The sequence below is a fragment of the Sciurus vulgaris genome (assembly GCF_902686455.1).
Source record: "Sciurus vulgaris genome assembly, chromosome: 1".
Classification (NCBI taxonomy): Eukaryota; Metazoa; Chordata; class Mammalia; order Rodentia; family Sciuridae; genus Sciurus; species Sciurus vulgaris.
Window position 1 is genome coordinate 82,480,007 of NC_136461.1, and position 19,161 is coordinate 82,499,167.

At 44.0% G+C, this 19,161-nt stretch overlaps 1 protein-coding gene across 4 annotated transcripts in view; it reads left to right on the forward strand.

The window, feature by feature from the left end:
• Positions 1-19,161, forward strand: part of SLC44A3 (solute carrier family 44 member 3) — a 77,633-nt gene that overhangs the window by 16,241 nt on the left and 42,231 nt on the right. For all 4 annotated transcript variants that reach the window (XM_079148226.1, XM_079148227.1, XM_079148224.1 and 1 more), the window contains exons 6-9: positions 1,864-2,024; positions 3,888-3,977; positions 5,196-5,320; positions 10,092-10,278. In XM_079148226.1, the coding sequence (XP_079004352.1) occupies positions 1,864-2,024; positions 3,888-3,977; positions 5,196-5,320; positions 10,092-10,278 (563 nt within the window). The remainder of the gene's footprint in view (positions 1-1,863; positions 2,025-3,887; positions 3,978-5,195; positions 5,321-10,091; positions 10,279-19,161) is intronic.

Here is a 19,161-nt window from a genome sequence, read left to right on the forward strand (position 1 = left end):
TGCATATGCTAAAAAAAATGTCTTTAGACGACAGGTGAGAAACCAAGACCAAGGGTTCCTGTGAGGAAACAGATTCCATGGCTCAGGAACAAGGATGGGCAATTTCAGGACCCTTAGTCTGATGTATTTTTGGAATTTGAGCCAGGTGGCTGTTTTACCCCTTTCAAGATTTAAATTTAATTTTTCTACAGTGTTGCTTCTCTCTTTAGTCACTATTTAGCGACTTGAGGACTATTGTTGTAATATTGTCGCTTCCTAAGGAAGCTCATTCCATGTTGTATTCACTGAAGTTCCAGAAGCCTTTTCCTTCTTCACTGCATGGAGAAGCTTGCAATTGTGTCCTCCCTTGTTTCATCTTCATACATTTCACAAAACAATTGATGACGCCTTGTTTTTTTAACAATTTGTTAGATAATTTGGCATTTCTTGGGTTAGTATTATTTCTATTGTTTGGGGACCATGGGAAAAAAATAAAACCAGAAGTCTGTGAAGGTATTCATGGCCTCATTAAAATTCTTTAGAATCTTATTGAATTCTTAAAATTCTTCAGAATATATGTTCCTGGGCCATTTTCACATCTCAGGAAAGAACCCTAAAAAGGTTAGCTTTCTCATCTACCCAAGCTGTCAATCATATATTTATTACTCATTTTTTTCTTTTAATTTATTTTTATTGTAAACAAATGGGGTACATGTTGTTTCTGTTTGTACATGGAGTAACAGCATACCATTTGCGTAATCATACATTTACATAGGGTAATGATGTTTGATTCATTCTGTTATATTACTTGTTTTTTAAGCACTCACTCTGTGTGCTTTTTTTTAAAAACACTCTGTGTGTGTTTTTTAAGCACTCACTCTGAGTGCTTCCTGGGGAGGACAGAATGAAGCTGGTACTTTCATTAACACAGCTTCAGTTTGGTCCAGTGCATATCCCTAGCAGTGTCTTAAAGAAATCTGATTTTCATGTTGGAGCTGGTAGTTAGTCTGGGAAGGACAAGACATGAGAGTCAAAAATGTTGTTCCCCATAAATAAAATGTGGTATATACATATACAACAGGTTATTATTCAGTCTTAAAAATAAAGAATAAGGAAGAGGAAGAGAAGGAGGAAATCCTGCCATTTGCAATATAGATGAACTTGGAGGACACTATATTAAGTAAAATAAACCAGAAACAGGACAAATACTACATGATCTCATTTATATAGAGAGTCTAAAAAAGTCAAGTTCATGGCGATAAAGAGTAGAATGGTGATTACCAGGGGCGGGGTAATGGGAGATGTTGGTGACAGGGTATGTTTCAGTTATGTAGGAGGAATACTTTCCAGAGATATAAGGCGTAGCATGGAGACTATAATAATAATACTGTGTTGTATACTAAAATTGGCTAAGAGTTATCTTAAATGTTTCATCATAAAAAAAGAAATAGTAACTATGTGAGGTGATGGACCTGTTAATTAGCTTGACTCTGGTTATCATTTCACAATGCATATATCAAGACATTATACTGTACATCTTAAATATTTACTATTTTCACTTTTTAAGTTTGGTTCTGGCTGGAAGTGTGCTCAGCAGTGAAGCGCCTGCTTTGTATGTGGAAGGCCCTGGGTTTGATGCCCAGCACCAGAAACAAAACAAAACAAAACAAAACAAAAATGTTGTTCCCCAAGGTTTTGGGCTTCCATAGGTTCCCGTCATCTGCTGCCTGGCATCCTAAGGTATATTTTGAGAACAACCCTCTAAACACCCTTTTATTACTACAGATCTTAGCCTTTCCTGGTTGTAAAGAATTTTAAATGAACATCTTTTAAAAGACAAAGTAATTAAGTAAACATGTTTGCCATCACTTCTTTTACTTTTAGCAAATCTTTCCCGTTGTTTAACCGGTGCATGCCTCAAACACCTGAGTGCTATTCCCTGTTTGCATCTGTTTTGATAAATGATGTTGACACTCTCCATCGAATTCTAAGTGGAATAATGTCAGCAAGAGACACAATCCTTGGCCTGTGTATCCTCGCTTTAGGTAATTTTCGGTTAACTTTATATTAGCAACTATTTATGGAATGCCAACATTTCTACTGCTTAAATACCTTGAAATTAGCTTCTTGACTTAAATATAAAAGTTTATATTTATTTTCTTTGTAGATATTTTCAGAGTTTCATGTTAAAGTGGGGAAAGGGACAGTGGGAATGGGAGAGGTCAGCTGGCTATCTGCCATGTTCTGGGGTCTTTTGTCCTCAGCTCTGCATAAGGGATGGATGTATAAAGCAGACTGTCAGTTTGTTCTTTGTCTATGAAAAGTACAACCATCAGGGGAAAAGAAAACACACTTTCTGGCCAACATACCTTCTACCTTAGGTGAGCCAGATCAGAGGGCTGCCTGGTGAGCCTGAGAAGGAGGAGTGTGCATCCACATTACGAGGGTCAGATTGCAGTGCCCGTGAATCCAGCTCCTCATAGGAACATCCCTGCTTTGGGTTGTAGCCAGAAGAAGACCTTGAGCCAAGACTTGCCTCCCCTGGGCATGTCTGGAAGCAGTGACCCACTGTTGACCTTTACCTTCCCACTCTCTCTGTTTCCACTTGCTGAGCCCCTGGAGCCAAGTTTCTCTTTGAACAGGTTAATGCCCTCTGCTACTTCCAATGATAGTAATAAAATGTTATCTAACCCTTCCCAGTGGCAGCCCCCCCAACCTCTCGGTTGAAAGTTATTCTTGGGAGCTGGGGAGATAGCTCAGTTGGTAGAGTGTTTGCCTTGTAAGCACAAGGCCCTGGGTTTGATCCCCAGCACCCAAAAAAAAAAAAAAAAAAAAAAGAAAGCTACTCTTGGTCAGCCATTAACATATTTTTGCCAGTTCCACAAACTGAGTTTTCCTTAATTTCATTACCAAAAGGTTACTAATTCCCCAGTGCTTGGGGAAACTTAACTAATCACCATATGTAACATCTGGACTTTTTACTTAGACTGAGAATGACTTCAAATGACCCAAATAGGATGCTCTGACTTCCAGACATTGACATAGAGACCACGGATACCAAAAAAATCCAGGCTAGTCTTGATATCATAATACCTTGACCTAATGTTCCCCCATGGGCTTTGTACTTTAGAATCATGATGGCATTAACAGCTGTCATTTTCCAAGCATAATCAGGTACAGGCATTGTGCTTATTACCACTCTAGAGCTTCATTGGGACCTCATCCTACTCAGAGTAGAGGAACCTGAGGCTTAGAGAGGGTAAATGACTTGGTCAGGTTCACACAGCTAGTAGAATAATGGGGTGGTAGAGCTGAGACTCAAACCCAGGTGTCTGATTCCAAACTCTATGTTCTTAACCACCACACTGAAATATCTATATGCAATCCTGATTTTATGTTTAGAAAAAAATAAAATAGCATTTTGAGATTCCCTGAACTATTTAAAAAAATTCACAAGCATACAGGATAAAATATTGGAAAATGAAATATAATACTTTATACAGTTTACTTTATATAATTTTCATTTTAAAGGTGTTATTCTTTTAATAAAAGTACCTAAGGACATTTAAAGTTAGAACTTTACACAAGCCTAGTATGAAACTTAGTATAGTAAGAATTTTAAACAGTTCATTTGGACTTGTAAGAAAAAGAAACTTGAGCATTTGGGAATAAAATATCTGCTTTTTAATTTTAACTCAGGAAGACTGACTTTACTGTAGCCTGCTAACCCTGCACAGGCTACAGAGGATGCCCTGGTTGCAGCCTGTACTTTTCTTTAGCATTTTGCAGGTGTCCCAAGATATTTGGAGATGGAGGAAAACCCTTGGCCCTCACTTTTCCTGCTTCTCCCACTAGCACCCTCGCCCTTTGCTGCTTTTGGGGTTTATGTGTTTGACTTGATTTTTCAGCCTTGTCCTTGACCATGACGTTGGCCTTCCGATTCATCACCACTCTTCTGGTTCACATTTTCATTTCATTGGTTATTCTTGGATTGCTGTGTAAGTATTTCTTCTTGGTTGATTTCTTTTTGATTAAATGAAAGCCTTTCCATTAAGTACAGAACTTACAAGTTGGCCTTTTTGAGCTAAATGGAGTTTCAGAGTGTCTCATTCAGCACCATTGTTTTACATGTAAGAAAAGTCAGACCCAAGGAGGATGGGAGTAGCTTATGTCTCACAGATCATGGCAAAGTTAACGCCAAGTCTGCTGTTGCTTGTACTGTACTGTTGCTGGTACTGTTGTTGTGGCCCTGAGATGAGCCTAGTACCCATATTACTAAAAGAGAGTTTCAGTGCCTCACAAGCATTTTGAAGGATCTTTTCTGAACCTGCACCTCACCCTTTGGCATGTGGGTGGCCAGAGTCATCGGACAAAGGTTCTGACCAATCTGAAGAGCAGGCCTAAGTAGGCACAAGGGTCTGAAGGCCCACGGGGGTTGTCAGTTGTTGGATTGTGGATCTTCCTAGAATAATTGGGAAAGGGATTGGTATCAGTCTTTATCCATTTTTAATGACAGATACAACCATACTGATTCATTCTTCTGAACTATCAACTCTGCCCTCAGCCTCGGAGCACCCTGGAGCCCTGTGTTGGACAGCAACACTGTGACTCGTGAGGGGTGTTTTCCCCACCTACAATTAGTGGGCAGCTGTGACCTTTGTAGAGTTCCTGTGGAGGTGGCTTATGGTTGTGTTTTATATCTAAATGCAAAGTATTTGCAACATTGGGGAATCCTCAGAGTAAGCCTCGGATTTACATGAGTCCCACAACCCATGTAAGTTGCCTGGCTTTGGTGGGCAAGAAGCCAGTATCCGGGCTCCTGCAGCAGAGAGCCCCAGTAGAGTTCGTCTGAACATTTTAGACTTTGGACACTAACATAGTTCCCTTCACCATCCTGTTGATGCAGCTTCTTTCCTGCTCACCAACCTATAGACCAACCTATGGATGGGCTAGTTACCTGTGTTCTGGGGCCACCTCCCTGGGTGTCCCAAAGGCAAACAGCTAGCATGGGCTGGTGGGTACTCTAGGAGCTGCCCTGACTCTGTCCAACTCCTCCAGAGGACAACTGCTGGCTATAAATGCCCCAGGAACTTGGGACCCACCTCCTGAGAAGGGCCACCCAGGGGGCTTGCAGTGGTTGGACTTCCTTTGGGGATCTGCAGGGGAGAGGTTGTCTCTGGGCATGCATGCTGAGCCCTGTTGGTATTGTTTTCTAGTTGTCTGCGGTATCTTATGGTGGCTGTATTATGACTATACCAACGACCTTAGCATAGAATTGGACACAGAAAAGGAAAATATGAAGTGTGTGCTGGGGTTTGCTGTTGTATCTACAGTCATCACGGTAAGAAACCCCTTCCAACCAGGCACGGTGGTGCACACCTGTAATCCCAGAGACTTGTGAGGCAGGCGGATCACAAATTAAAGCCAGCCTCAGCAACTTAGTGAGGCTCTAAGAAATTCAGTGAGACTCTCAAAATAAAAAATAGAAAGGGCTGGGGTATGGGTCAGGGGTTAAGCTTTCCTGGGTTGAATCCCTAATATCAAAAAAAAAAAAAAAAGGAAAAGAAAAGAAAAAGAAACCCAGCAGTGGGTTGTCACCAACCACAGCTCTGAACCCAAATCATTGATTTCTAGCCAAAAACAACGAGCATTTGTTTTCCTTTCACCTCAGAACGTGCCCACATGAGATACCTGTATAGGGATAAATCAAAACCTTAAAAAATAAAAAAAAAATTAAAATATTAATAATAATAAATTCTTTCGAAGTCGTTTCTGCTGCCCTCCAGAGGCTGATTCACTATCCCTGCTGTTAGGCCATTCCTGTCCCAAGGGGCTCTAAGGTGACCTGTGAGGAGGAGGGAGCAGTTTATGACAGCTCCCATTTCCTGTTTGGGAGCCAGTGGGTGCTCAGCTCTCCCAGGGTGTGCCAACTCCACTGCCCTGAGCACACAGGGCCCTTTGTCTCCACACCTGCCAACCGCTGAGTTATTTTGGTTTTCAGACAACCTGCTGCCTCTTCGGTGAACTCCCTAGTTGAAAACAGGAGAACTTAAAATATTGAAGCAGTGGATAGTGGTTGTTTGGGGAGGGTGGTTGGCAACCAGAAATCATTTGGATCACTCCACAGATGGCATTAGAAGTGCTAGAATCACCAGGTCCTAGGGAGGGTGTGGAACCTCCGGTAACCCCAGTCAAATGCCAGCAATCGCTCACTAACAGTTGTGCAGGAGAGCAGCCGCCAGGGGCTTCCACAGCCCATGAAACCTTTCAGCAAATGCAGATTCTCTCACCAGCTCTGTTCTCTCTCCTGAGAACCTTCAGGTTTCATATTGAGTACTGTCTTCTCATTTTCTCCTTTCCACAGTGAGGTTTCAGGTTTGTGTCCTTCACATAAAAAGTGTCAGGGAGCGTGTGGAGACCAAGGAAAGCACCAGACTGCCAGGCTCACTGATAAGCAGGGCTGTGAAGGAGGCTGTAGAGGAAAAGGCTCCCCAGCACTCCAGGCCTGGGGCTTTGGGGCATGGAGGAGGAGGAGTGGGGCTCAGGCCTGGGGAGAGAGCCAGGTCCTCCCCAGCCCTCCACAGGGCCCCCTTTGTCTCCACACACTGCACTATTCATGGCCACCAGATCTCAGGGTCAGGGGTGACTTCTCCTCTTCACCCAGTATGAGGTGAGGGAAAGGCGAGGCTGTGTCACCTGTCTCTGAGTGTCTCACGTGGCTGTATAGAGGGCAGAATCCAGCCTGGGCTCGTGTGTCCTCATTGGCATGGGTTCCTCCCCTGTGCTGGTGTGGCTAGCTCTACTCTTACCCTCACGGGAGCCCAGATTCTTTGTCTCCATCATCAGTTATACGCAACTTCTAGCATACACAGGGCTCAGCACTGAACAGTGGAGCTAGCAAGGCATTGATGGAAGCCAGCACAGCCCATGACCAGGTGAAGTGCTCAGCAGGCAGCGCCATGGCACGCTGTGCAGGAAAAGAGTCAGCCTGTGTGGTCGCAGGCCTGTGCCCAAATCCAGGACCCACCACTGTGACCTGGGAGAAATGACTTGACCTCTCAGGTCCCGGTCTCCATTTGCATCAAATGGGAATGCTGTCGCAGAGGTGTGGACACCCCTCCTCACTGAGAGCCAGCTCCACCATGGAGGCTCAGTGTCCACCAGAGAGTCACCCCCATTGCTGCCTGGCAGGTGACCTGCTCAGCTGCTCAGCTGAGAGTTAATCTGGGTAGGGAAGACGGTGGCCATGCCCAGGGAAGCCACTGCCTGCCCTGCTTAGTCCCCACACTAGCCAGCTCAGTCTGCTCCCACAGACACCTGCACGGGGAGACAGAAGAGAAAGCAAGTTCTGCCCTCCCAGTCCAGCACCAGTCCTGGCCCCTGGGAAGCTTTGGTCTCCACAGGGAAAAAGAAGTAATTAGAAGCCCCTCTTCCCTTCTCTGACTCTTCTTCTCTTAGCCCTGCTCATTAAAGGAGAGAAAGAGGTAAACTGACATTAGCAGGAAAGGAATAGAAGGAGAAGGGGGTCACTTCCCTCAATCCTCATCCCTTCTTGCTTACTTCAGAGTCCCTTCCCCTCCTGTGGTGCTGCCCAACAGGAACCCAGAGAGCCTCCAAGTGGCCTGAGTTCCAGAGAGACCCTTGTCTGCTGCCAGGACCTCCTGGGCAGGGATGTGTTCCTGTCTTCCAGAGTTCCTAGCAGGAGCCTTCCAAATAAACTTAAGCACATTGTCCTGGGAAGATGGGGGCCAGCTGAGAATACCACTTAAAGAGTTTCAATATAACCACTTGTAACAATGAAGAAAATGGGGTGAGTAGCATTATATGCTTATCTCATCCAACCACTCTAGGATGAGTAGCTGAAAGGCAGCTTCCCGAAGCTTAGGGCCCAGAGGAGTGAAGTCTTGATGCCTATGTCCCCTCTGTCCACCCAGCACTGGGTGAAGACACTGATCTCCATCCAGATTGGGGGAAGGAACAGATTAGAGTTAACCCATCACTTGTAATGAACATGCTTATAGTATGTTATAAGTGTGATCATCAGGGCATTACATAAATATTTCTAATACAAGTTGTAATACACATATTTAAATACTCACATATGTTAGGGTTCCTCTTAGGAGCCAGAAGCCAAATTTATTTGCCTAAAGATTATATCACTTTGCTTCCTTAACAGTTAAAGTAAAACAGTCCCTGTTTCTTGTTGAGTGTGTTAGGCATTCAGAAAATAGAGCCCTTAGCAATCTTAAGGCCTCTTCTGGGCTTGGCTGCTCAAGAACCCCTCAGTAGGGGTTCTGCTCCCAGATCCTGGAGTAGCTTCTGTATAATTCATCCTACTGTCCTCTGATATCTTTTCTCCACTTGTCTGTGAGATCTTTGAGAGCGGAAATGCTCAGTCCAGCTGGAAGAGAAAGGGCAGCTCAGGCAAGGGAACAGACTGCACAGGGTAACGTGAGCAAGAGAGTCACCTGCCAGAGGTGCTCTTGATGAAAGTCTGATGCAGGTGCAGGGAGGGCTTATGTCTGGAAGGTTCTGATCTGTGCTGATAATAAGTCTGATCTTTATCCAGATGTTCTGGAGAGCCATTGATGGATTTTTAACAAGGAGATGACATTCTACGGCTTCACCCTTTAGAAAGGTTTTTAAGCTGTGTGGTAGAGGAAGGATTGAGGTGCAGGTGTGTCAGGGAAATTAAATGCAGACAATTAAAGAAGAGGCTATTGGGGACCAGATAAGAGAGGATGATACTGGAGCTGGGGCTTTGTCAGTGGCGTTAGAGAAGAGAGGATGGCTTGAGAGATATTTAAGAAACTAGATTAGAGATGATAGAGATTGTGCTGTGTGCTGGGCACTGTCTGTGTCAGTTCTTGACAATTAAGGGTGACCCTGCCCTCATGGAACTCAATCTAAGGGGAGGTTCAGATGTAAACATTTCCAATGGGACATGTCAAATACTATGGCATGTAACTATAGGACAGAATGGGCACGTGCAAGAAAGGAATCTTGGGACTTGAGAAAAATTAGGACCACTGGAGGAAAGGAATATAGGGAAGAAGAGATTTTGGTATGCAGATAATGAATTTGGTCCAGGAAAGGTTGACTTTGAGACACTGTAGGGTGTGTATGGCCTTTTCAATATCTAATGTGCTTCCTCATCCAATGCCCAGGGTTTCGATGTGAAGGTCATTGGCATCTGGGAAGGATGCTAAAACCACAAAGGAATAGAAGATGCCTCCCCCAGAAGATCCTAAGAAGCAATAACTGAAATAATAGGAGAGCCAGCAGAGAGATTGTGAAAGCCGAAATGCTATGCTGTGGTCAAGCAAGACTTGGAGGGGCTGGGGATATGGCTCAATGGTAGAGCGTTTGCCTGGCATGCACAAGGTCCTGGGTTCATTCCCCAACACCACAATTAAAAACAAAAGACTTGGAATGTAGAATGTTCTATGGGATCTAGCAGACTTCAAATGAAGTGACCTTAGGGGGCACAGTTTCAGGAAAGTGTGGGACTCTAGGGCTTTTCAGGTGTTTGGGGATGAGTGCAGATGCCAGTGTAAGACAAGCTAAGAAACTAAGCTGTGAGGAGAAGGAGACAGAAGGCAGTGGCTGGACCAATGTGGGGGTGAAAGATGATGACATCTTTACCATGAGAGACTTGTAGGTACTTATATACAGGGCAGAAAAAGGCAGTAGAGAAGGTACAGGGGCTGCTTTGGGACATACTCACTGTCCTTTTCCTTCACACTCATGTTTCCTTGCCTTGGCTGCCCTTCTTTGAGCATCTTGGGTTCTAAAGGGAGGCATAGAAGATGGTTCCTTGACCCTAGATGACCTAATTCTCATTTACCTTTGCTTTCTGACCATACTGCAAGCTTCTTTGCAGAAGGGACTAGGCAGTGTTCATATTATAGGTACAGGATCTAGCACAGGGTCCAGCACATAGTAGGTGTTCAATTAGTGCCTGGGAATTGACCTGTTCAATTATGACAAAAGTCAGGTGTAACTGTCTTAAAAGAGCTATTTGCAGAGATGTCAGTAAATAGGGCTTGCTTTAAGCTCTACCCAGTTCCGCATTATTTTGAAATAATTTACTCTAAACCCTTTCTCACCAGGCAATTCTGCTCGTCTTGATTTTTGTCCTCAGAAAAAGGATAAAATTGACAGTTGAGATTTTCCAAGTCGCCAACAAAGTCATCAGAAGCTCTCCTTTCCTGCTGTTCCAGCCACTATGGGCATTCACCACCCTCATTTTCTTCTGGATCCTCTGGGTGGCTGTGCTGCTGAGCCTGGGAACTGCCGGTAAGGGACAGTGAGTGCAGGTTCCTTCCCTTGGAGTCACACACAGGAGACCTCACCATCGTGGGACCCTTGCCTGCTTCTGTGGGTACCAAACCTCTCATGCAGCCAGAGGCATCTGATGACAGCAGGGATGGTGCCAGGGGCTCTGTCATGGGGGAAGCAGGAAGTTCCCTTCCCTCTTTTGTGTTGACTTCGAAGAAGCTGGGCTTGTATTTCATGAGCAAATAAACTCAGTAAGGACTGAAAGTTTTAGGAAAAACTACAATAGGAACAAAGGCTTGTAGAAAGAATATTATCAAATGTCCCCAGGTTCAAATTTTATCCAAGGTAATTTGTCAACCTCTATCAAATCAGTAGGTGAAAAGAACCCAGGAAAGACTGTTAAAAGTTTGTTGTGCCCAGCAGGGCCAGCTTAAGTTGAAAATGGGTGCCTGCAGAAGTTCATCCTGTGTGGGTTCCGGAAGATAATTCTGCATCTTCCATCCTCCTGTGGTACTCGACCACTGGTTCCCTGCAGGAGCGCTCCTCAGAGCTGACTGCGCTGCTTTATTAAATATAGAGAAGGGAGCCCCATCCTCAGAGACTCAGAGATTCTGATTTACTTTTTTTGGGGTAGGAGTGTGTGTGTGTGTGTGTGTGTGTGTGTGTGTGTGTGTGTGTGTGTTTGTTTCACAGCAGGGCCACCACATTCCAGAACAGTGCTATTCAAAGTGCTCTGAAACCAGACACAGAGCTTGGGCCTGGAATGTGTATCACTCTGTTGCTTCCCTCACTGAGAAAGTCTTTTATATATATATATATATATATTTTTTTTTTTTTTTTTTAGATGTTGATAGACCTTTATTTTTATTCATTTATGTATATGTGGTGCTGAGAATCAAACCCAGTGCCTCACACATGCTGGGCAAGCACTCTACCACTGAGCCTCAACCCCAGCCTGAGAAAGTCTTGCTATGAGAAAAAAAAAAAAAAAAGAAATCATCTGAAGGAATCAGTGTGCTCATGATGCCGTTGATCTTCATTCTGGCACAAGTTCATCATCTCATTGCAGACCCATGACAAACAGTGTGAGGACAGGCAGCTAATCTGTGGGCCACACTTCAAATGACCACGCTTTAGCTCTTCTCTAACTCCTCTACTTGATTTGGTGACAATCCAGAATCACACCCTAATGTGAGTACAAAATAGTAAGTTGCTTTCCGAGGCTGTCACCAGGCAGATAAGAACCACAGCAGATGTCAAATTAATAAGACTGATGTAATTCCTTAATGTTTTATCAAGTCCTTCATTGACTCCAGTGAAAGAAGCCAATATGTGTAATCTTGCATGTAAGAGCAACTGCCCTGGTTAGTTCTTAATGAACCTGGTTCCCTTCTCTTTCTTCTGGAGTGAACGACTCTCAGAGTCAAGGTGGTCAGCAGCCCTTGGAAGCCTCTATTTCTGGCCTCAGAGATGCAGTAGGGACAGGATCTTTTGCTGCAGGTCTCCGAAAGCTTCCTGAAGGCCTGCAGTGAACTTTGGATAATTATCCAGGGAGGAACCTTGGTCAAACAGACTAATCAATCAGGATTAGGATTGTCTGGAAGGGATAGAAAAACTCAAAGCAAACATTGGCTCAAACAAGTAATTTCTGTCAAGTAATTTCTCTCCCACAAAAGTGAAGTCCAGAAGGAGGATCCCTGCTAGCATAGTCCCCCAGAGTTCAAGGTACCCAGTTACCTTCTTGCTATACACCTCTACTACTTATTCCAGCCTATAGGGAGGTGATAGGGAGGAGGATGAGCTTGCACCCTCCTGGAAGTCATAGGCTGCACTTCTCCCTCCACCTCTCTGGCTAAATCCTAGGTCAGTGGTAACACCCATCTGCAAGGAGGCCAGGAAATGTTGTTTCATTTTGGTCAGCCATGTATAGGTAAAAACTTAGAGGTTCTTTTACCAAGGAAAAGTGAAACAGGGCTAGGGATGTAGTTCAGTACTAGAGCACTCACCTAGTATGCATGAAGCCCTGGGTTCAATCCCCAGTACCACCAAAAAAAAAAAAAAAAAAAAAAAAGGGAAGCAGGGATCATGAGACAGCTGGAAGTCTCCCCAGGACAGCTCTGAACAGCCTTCCTCTAGCTCACTGACTTGAAGTGCTCTCAGTCCTGGTCAGAAGGGAGCACAGGGGTCTTGGTGCGTGCTGTTGAAAATGTTCTGGATTCTAAGCTCTACACTAGGCATTTCCTCATGTTCTCCCCTTTAAGCATCTTAATTCTCTTGCAACTTATGTGCTATTCTCAAATTACAGGCAAGAAAACTGAGTTCTGAGTAAGTCGTTTGGCTGAAGGCCACACAGCTAAGAGGCACGATGACTGACTACAGAGCTCTAGAGTAGCTCCTGCACACTTCCACTACTTCACTTCCAGAACAAGTCACTGACCCTCTTTGTGAGTAGATAGACTGGAAATTGCCAGAATAGCAGGACATATAGAAAGAAGCAGCAGGGATTTAGTGGGGGCCAAGTCAATACCAGGAGAGGACCTGATCTCAAAGGATAAGTGCCTAGTTTTGAGAGTTGTGGGAGCAGTGAATTCAGAGAGGAATAGCCCCTAGTGTGATTTGGGGGTGAACTTCCCTTGTGTCTGGGATATAAAACTAAGAAGTAAGAATCAGGACTCCTCACATTTGCTTGTTCAGGAAGAACAGTCTACTGCTGCAGCTCTCTGGTCAATGCAGGGTGTACCCATAATGTGCAATCTGAGCCTGCAACCACGGGGCAGTGTAACAGGGCCAGAGGTTCACAGCCAGAGCCAGCTGGGAGTGAAGCGTGGCAGGAGGTAGAAGGAGACAGCATTCTGGGTGGTGGCACTATGGCACCTGTATCCTGGTCCCTGGAGACTGGCTCAGCTCTTGGGAAACACAACTCAGGGCCAGTGAAGGACCTGCCTCCCCAGCCTCTTTATAACAGGGCTGCCCCTGAATCTCGGCCAAGGGAGCTGAGTTTATGGTCAGAACCCATGGTGTTTTGGAGCAGAGCGTGTTTGTTTATTCTTAGACTCACAGATACTTGGTGAACACTGTGGGGACAAGACACTGGTCAAGACACTATGGACAGATGGGGAACAAGGCCCAGGTATCTCTGCCCATGGTGTAGAGCACTCAAGCAGGACAGAACAACAGTTAGACGTGATCATAGTAGAGCTTAATGAACATTATGATAGGAGAAATCTGTGGAGCTGTCAGAACCCAGAACTTCCCTCTCTGTGAGTCAGGGAAGGCTTCTCAGAGGATAGTCTAGAAACTGCTAGATGACAAGAAAATACAGAAAGAGGCAAAAAGGGATTCAGTGGGGGTCAAGACCATACCAGGAGAGGACCCAGTCTCGGGGGACAAGAAAAGAGCCCAGTCTGAGCGTTGGGGGACTGAAGACAAAGAGGAATAGCCCCAAGGCTGACTTGGGGTTAGCTGCCAGCACAGTGCCCCTTAACTTCCTCCTGTTTGGACTCTAGTTGGGCCCAGGGCCTACTAGACACTGGACAGCCTCAGCCACAGGATTGAAAGCAGGAGGGTAGGGAGACAGGAGGTTATTCCTCAGGGCTGAAGGTAGCAGGTTGCTTGCTCCACAGGCATTTCAGAGGATCATGTATTGGAGCATGGCAGTTCTCCATCAGTGGGAGAATAAAAGGAGCAAGAGTGAGAGGAGTAGGAGGCAGGAAAGAAAACTGGGTGCCCAGGACCTACTGTAGGTGTCTACAAGCAAGACAATCTTGGGCTTTAGGGGAGAGAAGTTTCCTCACAGGGTCACCCCCCAACTCTCACTGGGACTTTGTTATGGTTTGGATGTGAAATGGCCCCCAAGAGCTCATGTGTGAGACAATGTGAGAGGGTTCAGAGGGGAAATGGTTGGGTTGTGAGAGCCCTAACCCAATCAGTGAATTTATCACCTGGTGGGATTAATTGAATGGTAATTAAAGGCAGGCAGGCTGTGGCTGGAGGAGGTGGGATATTGGGGCATGGCTTTGGGGTATATATTTGTAACGAGCAAGCGGCATCTCTCTCTGCTTTCTGATCATCCTGTGAGCCGCTTCCCTCTGCCACATTCTTCTGCCATGTTGTTCTGCCTTAGGTTGTTCTGTTCTTAGGTCTGGAGACCTAAGGAATGGAGCCGGCTGTCAATGGACTGAGACCTCTGAAACTGTGAACTCTCGTATAAACTTTTCCTCCTTTAAGTTGTTCTGGTTAGGTCTTTGAGACACAGCAACAACAACAACAACAACAACAACAACAAAACCGACTAAACCTGCATCATGGAAACCAGATTGTTCCACTCCCTCACACCATCTGACTGTCCTTTCCACACACCTGGCCATCCGCACAGAATCCCCTTTGTTCTCAAAGGCCTTTTCAGTGCCAGAGTGACCTGGTTCAGGGCTGGTCAGGTCAGCAGCTGCATCACTTTTTGATCTGCCGAAGATGCCCCAGCTACACTTGGGGGAGGCCGTGAGCATCTTATGAAACCACACCTACCAGATGATGAGGGCTGAGCACCCTCTGCACGGAGCCCAACTGTCTTACTAAGTCTCCTCTTGGGCAGCTACAAGGAGGACAGGCTCATTCTTCAGTCTAGCATCTAGTTTTGTGTGTGTGGTTCCTCACTAGGTAAATAGTTGTGAGTTTTTTTTTTTTTTTTTTTTTTTTAAATTGGGCCAGACGGTTGAATAAATTAATATTTTAATAGGGGAAAAAATAAGAGTGAACTTAGGTGAATCACATTTGTCCAGATGAGCTAGTGACTGTTTATCAGTCTATTAACTAGTTGACATATTCTGGCTGGATTGCAGGTCATTTCAGCAGAATATGTGAATCTTACCCCCTGACCTCTTCCCCAGCAATGACATTTATTAGTCCACTGGAATTTATCTGTGACAAGCAATGTGACAGGGATTTTTAAAATTCAATGGGGAAAAAAAGGAAAAGCTGTAGGAACCATTGGAAATCCAGCAGGTGCTATTGTGGGTGGGAAAGAGCCCAGATGTTCTGAGCACCCCCAATTAAGGTGGTCTGGAAAAGGTCCATGGGTGGAGGAGCCAGAGTCACAGTATGTCTACGGCAGGCTCAGAACAGGCAACAGGCAGGATTGGAAAAGAGGCAGTAGGTCCAGACAGAATTTTCCCATCAAAGGGCCTGGAACCCAGGCAGATCTGGATTTCCTGTGCATTAGTCATCTGTATTTCCCTCTTGCAATTTGTTCAGTGGAAAAATGATGTGAGTCTGCCTCCCAAGGATGTTAGAAGACTGAGATGGAAAGAGAACTTTGCATTGCAAATGAGGGACCGCGTGTGTTCTTTTATTAGGAATTAGCATTGGCTAAGGAATATCTAGTACTAGCTTCAGCTTTGTGGTTTATTCTCTGCTCTGTCTGACATACTTGGGAACACCATATAAAAGAAAATTACTGTTTAGAAAAAAAAATCAGAGATCTAAATTATAATCGAAGTTATTTCACAATAGCCTGCTCTTGGCCCAGCCTTGTTCTAGGAACGAAGTGGAGAGAGATTGTGCAGCAGAGGTTGGAAATGGCACCTGCCTTTCAGACGCGTAGGACGCCTCCGGCAGGGGCAGAGGAGAGCAGCCTTCATAGATGGCTCCATGCCTCACCCCTGTGCCACCTGCTCTGGAATCTGCTCCTCACTTTCACCCCAGCTTCCCACCCTGGGGTGGGAAGAAACCAGCCATTCTCCAAGATTCGTTTTCATTATTAGATTTCTTAGAAAATCTACAAATTTCTCAGGCGTACTGAGATATTTATTCTTCATTTCTTAAATATTCTTCATTCATTCAACAAATATTCATTGCATGCCTATTATGTGCTCAACACCAGAGTTGTACTGCATGCCCACTGTGTGCTCTGGGTACTCAAAACATAACAAGGAGCAAGACAAGGGCCCTGCTCTCCAATCACTTACTTTCTAGTGGGTGATGGGAGTGGCATAAATAAGTTAGCTGTCCCACCGTGATAAAGTGCCCTGAAGAAAAATAAAGCAATATGCGCTGTCACCCACAAGAGCAAGCAGGCCCAAGGGCAGGAATCACATCTTTCTCTCTTTTTCTCCCTATTAGAGATGCTGGAGATATAGCTTTCTTCCTAGTTTGAGGAAGATAGGCATAAATAAAATAATCAAGTGAACTTTATAGAATTTTGAAAGTCTATAAAGGTTCAGTGTGTCATGCCGGAGTGAACGCACTGTCAGCTGACTTGGAATTCAATTCACATGTCATTGATTATTGAATATGTATACAGGGAAGAACTTGATTTTTTTTTTTTTTTGTCATTCATTTTCATTTTAATGAACTTTCTTTAAGAAATAACATTTTCTGTTCTTTAAATATGACCAAGAGATAAGATATATATTAACAATACTAATTTGCTATTTTGATGTCATAAGGATCACTTTTTTTTATTCATCTTTATTGTAATCAAATGGGATACATCTTGTTTCTCTGTTTGTACATGAAGTAGAAGCATACCGTTTTTGTAATCATACATTTACCTAGGGTAATAGTTTTTGATTCATTCTGTTATTTCTCCCCCACCCCTCCCACCCCTCTTATCCCTCTAAACAGTCCCTCCTTCCTCCATTCTTGCCCCCTCCCATCCCCCATTATGTGTCATCATCCGCCTATCAGTGAGATCATTCATCCTTTAGTTTTTTGAGATTGGCTTATCTCACTTAGCATGATATTCTCCAATTTCATCCATTTGCCTGCAAATGCCATAATTTTATCATTCTCTATGGCTGAGTAATATTCCATTGTATATATATATATATATCACAGCTTCTTTATCCATTCATCCATTGAAGGGCATCTAGGTTGGTTCCACAGTCTGGCTATTGTGAATTGAGCAGCTATGAACATTGATGTGGCTGTATCTCTGTAGTATGCTGATTTTAAGTCCTTTGGGTATAGGCCAAGGAGTGGGATAGCAGGGTCAAATGGTGAAGAACTTGATTTTTTATAGACTCTGTCAATGAGATTTTCCTCTCTCTTTTTCTTTCTTTCTTTCTTTTGTCCCTTTTTTTTTTTTTTTTTTTTTAATCCTCAAGCTGCCAGAGCAGAGGCAGAAGCCAATGGAGACATAAGCAGAAAGGAAGTCAGCAAGATGGGGGGTCAGTAGCATCCTTGGACCAGTTTGGTAGAAGGGCCCCAAGGAAGTTCACACAATGTGCCAGAAAGTAGAGTCCTTTCAAGTTAAGTCTGTTCCCTTTGGAAGTTATCCCAGCTGGACTGCTTTCCTTAAGAATCTGCCATTTTCAATGATCATTAATCACCTTAGTATCTTAAAATGCTAAAGATTGCCAATAATGTCCAGATTCGCAGCTAGCTGCATGGTGAATATCCTCTGTATTATTCTGATGCACTTGTAGGGAGATCTCTAGAAAGTTTTCTCCATGTCTTTTTGATAGAATGTCTGATTTGAGAGAGATTCATTCATTTATTCATTCAACAAGTATTTCCTGAGCATTTACTATATGTTAGACCTTGTTAGATATGCTGGAGATGTAGTTTTCGTTCTAGTTTGAGGGGGGTAGACTTAAATAAAACAATTAAATGAATTTTATAGAACCTTGAAAGCTTATTAGTGGTATGAAAGAAAATAAAGCAAAGAAGAATAGGAAATGCAGAAGAGGCCAGGAGTGCAATTTGAAATTTGGTGACGGGGTGCCTCACTGAAAGGGCAATACTTGAGCTGAGACTTGAAGGGAAGAGCTACAAGCCTATCTAAGTGAATGGGGCAATGTCCCCACTACAGGGCATTAATAAGCCAGCGTTCTAGGACACAACAAGGAAGCCCAATCAACCAGAATGGAGTGGTGGAGGGAGAGTGTGGTTCAGAAGGGAGGTCAGAGAGGGTACAGGCTCAGATCCCGCAGACTTGGTGGCCTTTATAAGAATTTTGGCTCCTGATCTGAGATAGGAAGTCCTGGCAGAGTTTTTTATTTTTTTAAATAATATTTTTAGTTATAGGTGGACATAATACCTTTATTTTATCTGTTTTTTTTTTTTTTTTTTTTTTTTTTTTTTTTTTTTTTTAATGTGGTGCTGAGTTTCGAACCAAATGCCTCACATGTGCTACACAAGGGCTCCACCACTGAGCCAGAATCACAGCCCCCTGGCAGAGTTTGAAGAGAATAGAAACATGACTTGATGTTCGTCCTAATAACAGTGGTCCAAGGTGGAGATGATGGTGGTGCAGTGGTGGGTGTAGTATGACATTGGATTCCACCTCTACTTTGAAGGTAGAGCCAGTAGATCAGAAATTAATTTGTGACTGTGTTGAAATATCTTTTAGACTAACAAATGGAAATATCCAATAGGCAGTTTTCTGTATGAGTCCAAAGTTCAGAGGGAGGCCCCCAATAGATTTACATTTGGAAACAAATAAGTAGTATTTAAAACCATGAGATTAGAATGAGTATAGATAGAGGGAAGAAATCCAAGGACTGTTTTGAAGCACTTCAATGTTAAGATGCCCTGGAGGGCTCGGAGTGTGGTTCAAAGGTAGAGTTGGCGCCTAGCTTGTGCAAAGCCCTGGGTTGATCCCCAGCACTGAAAAGTATAAATGAAAAAAAAAAAAAAAAATGTGGTGCCCTTGAATTCAGATGAAGGATTTCAAGAGGATGCGAATGGTCCAGTATCTCAAGTACTGCAGACAAGTTAGGTGAGAACTAAGGACTCACCATGGAATTTAGCAACCTGGAGATGAGACAAAATAATTTCAGAGAAGAGGGGAAGGGATCATGATTGGAGTAGGTTAAGAGAAGGTGGAAGAAGAGGAATTTGCAAGAGCATATATGGATAATCTTGAGGAATTGGTAAAGAGAAAAGAGAAATGGGGAGGAA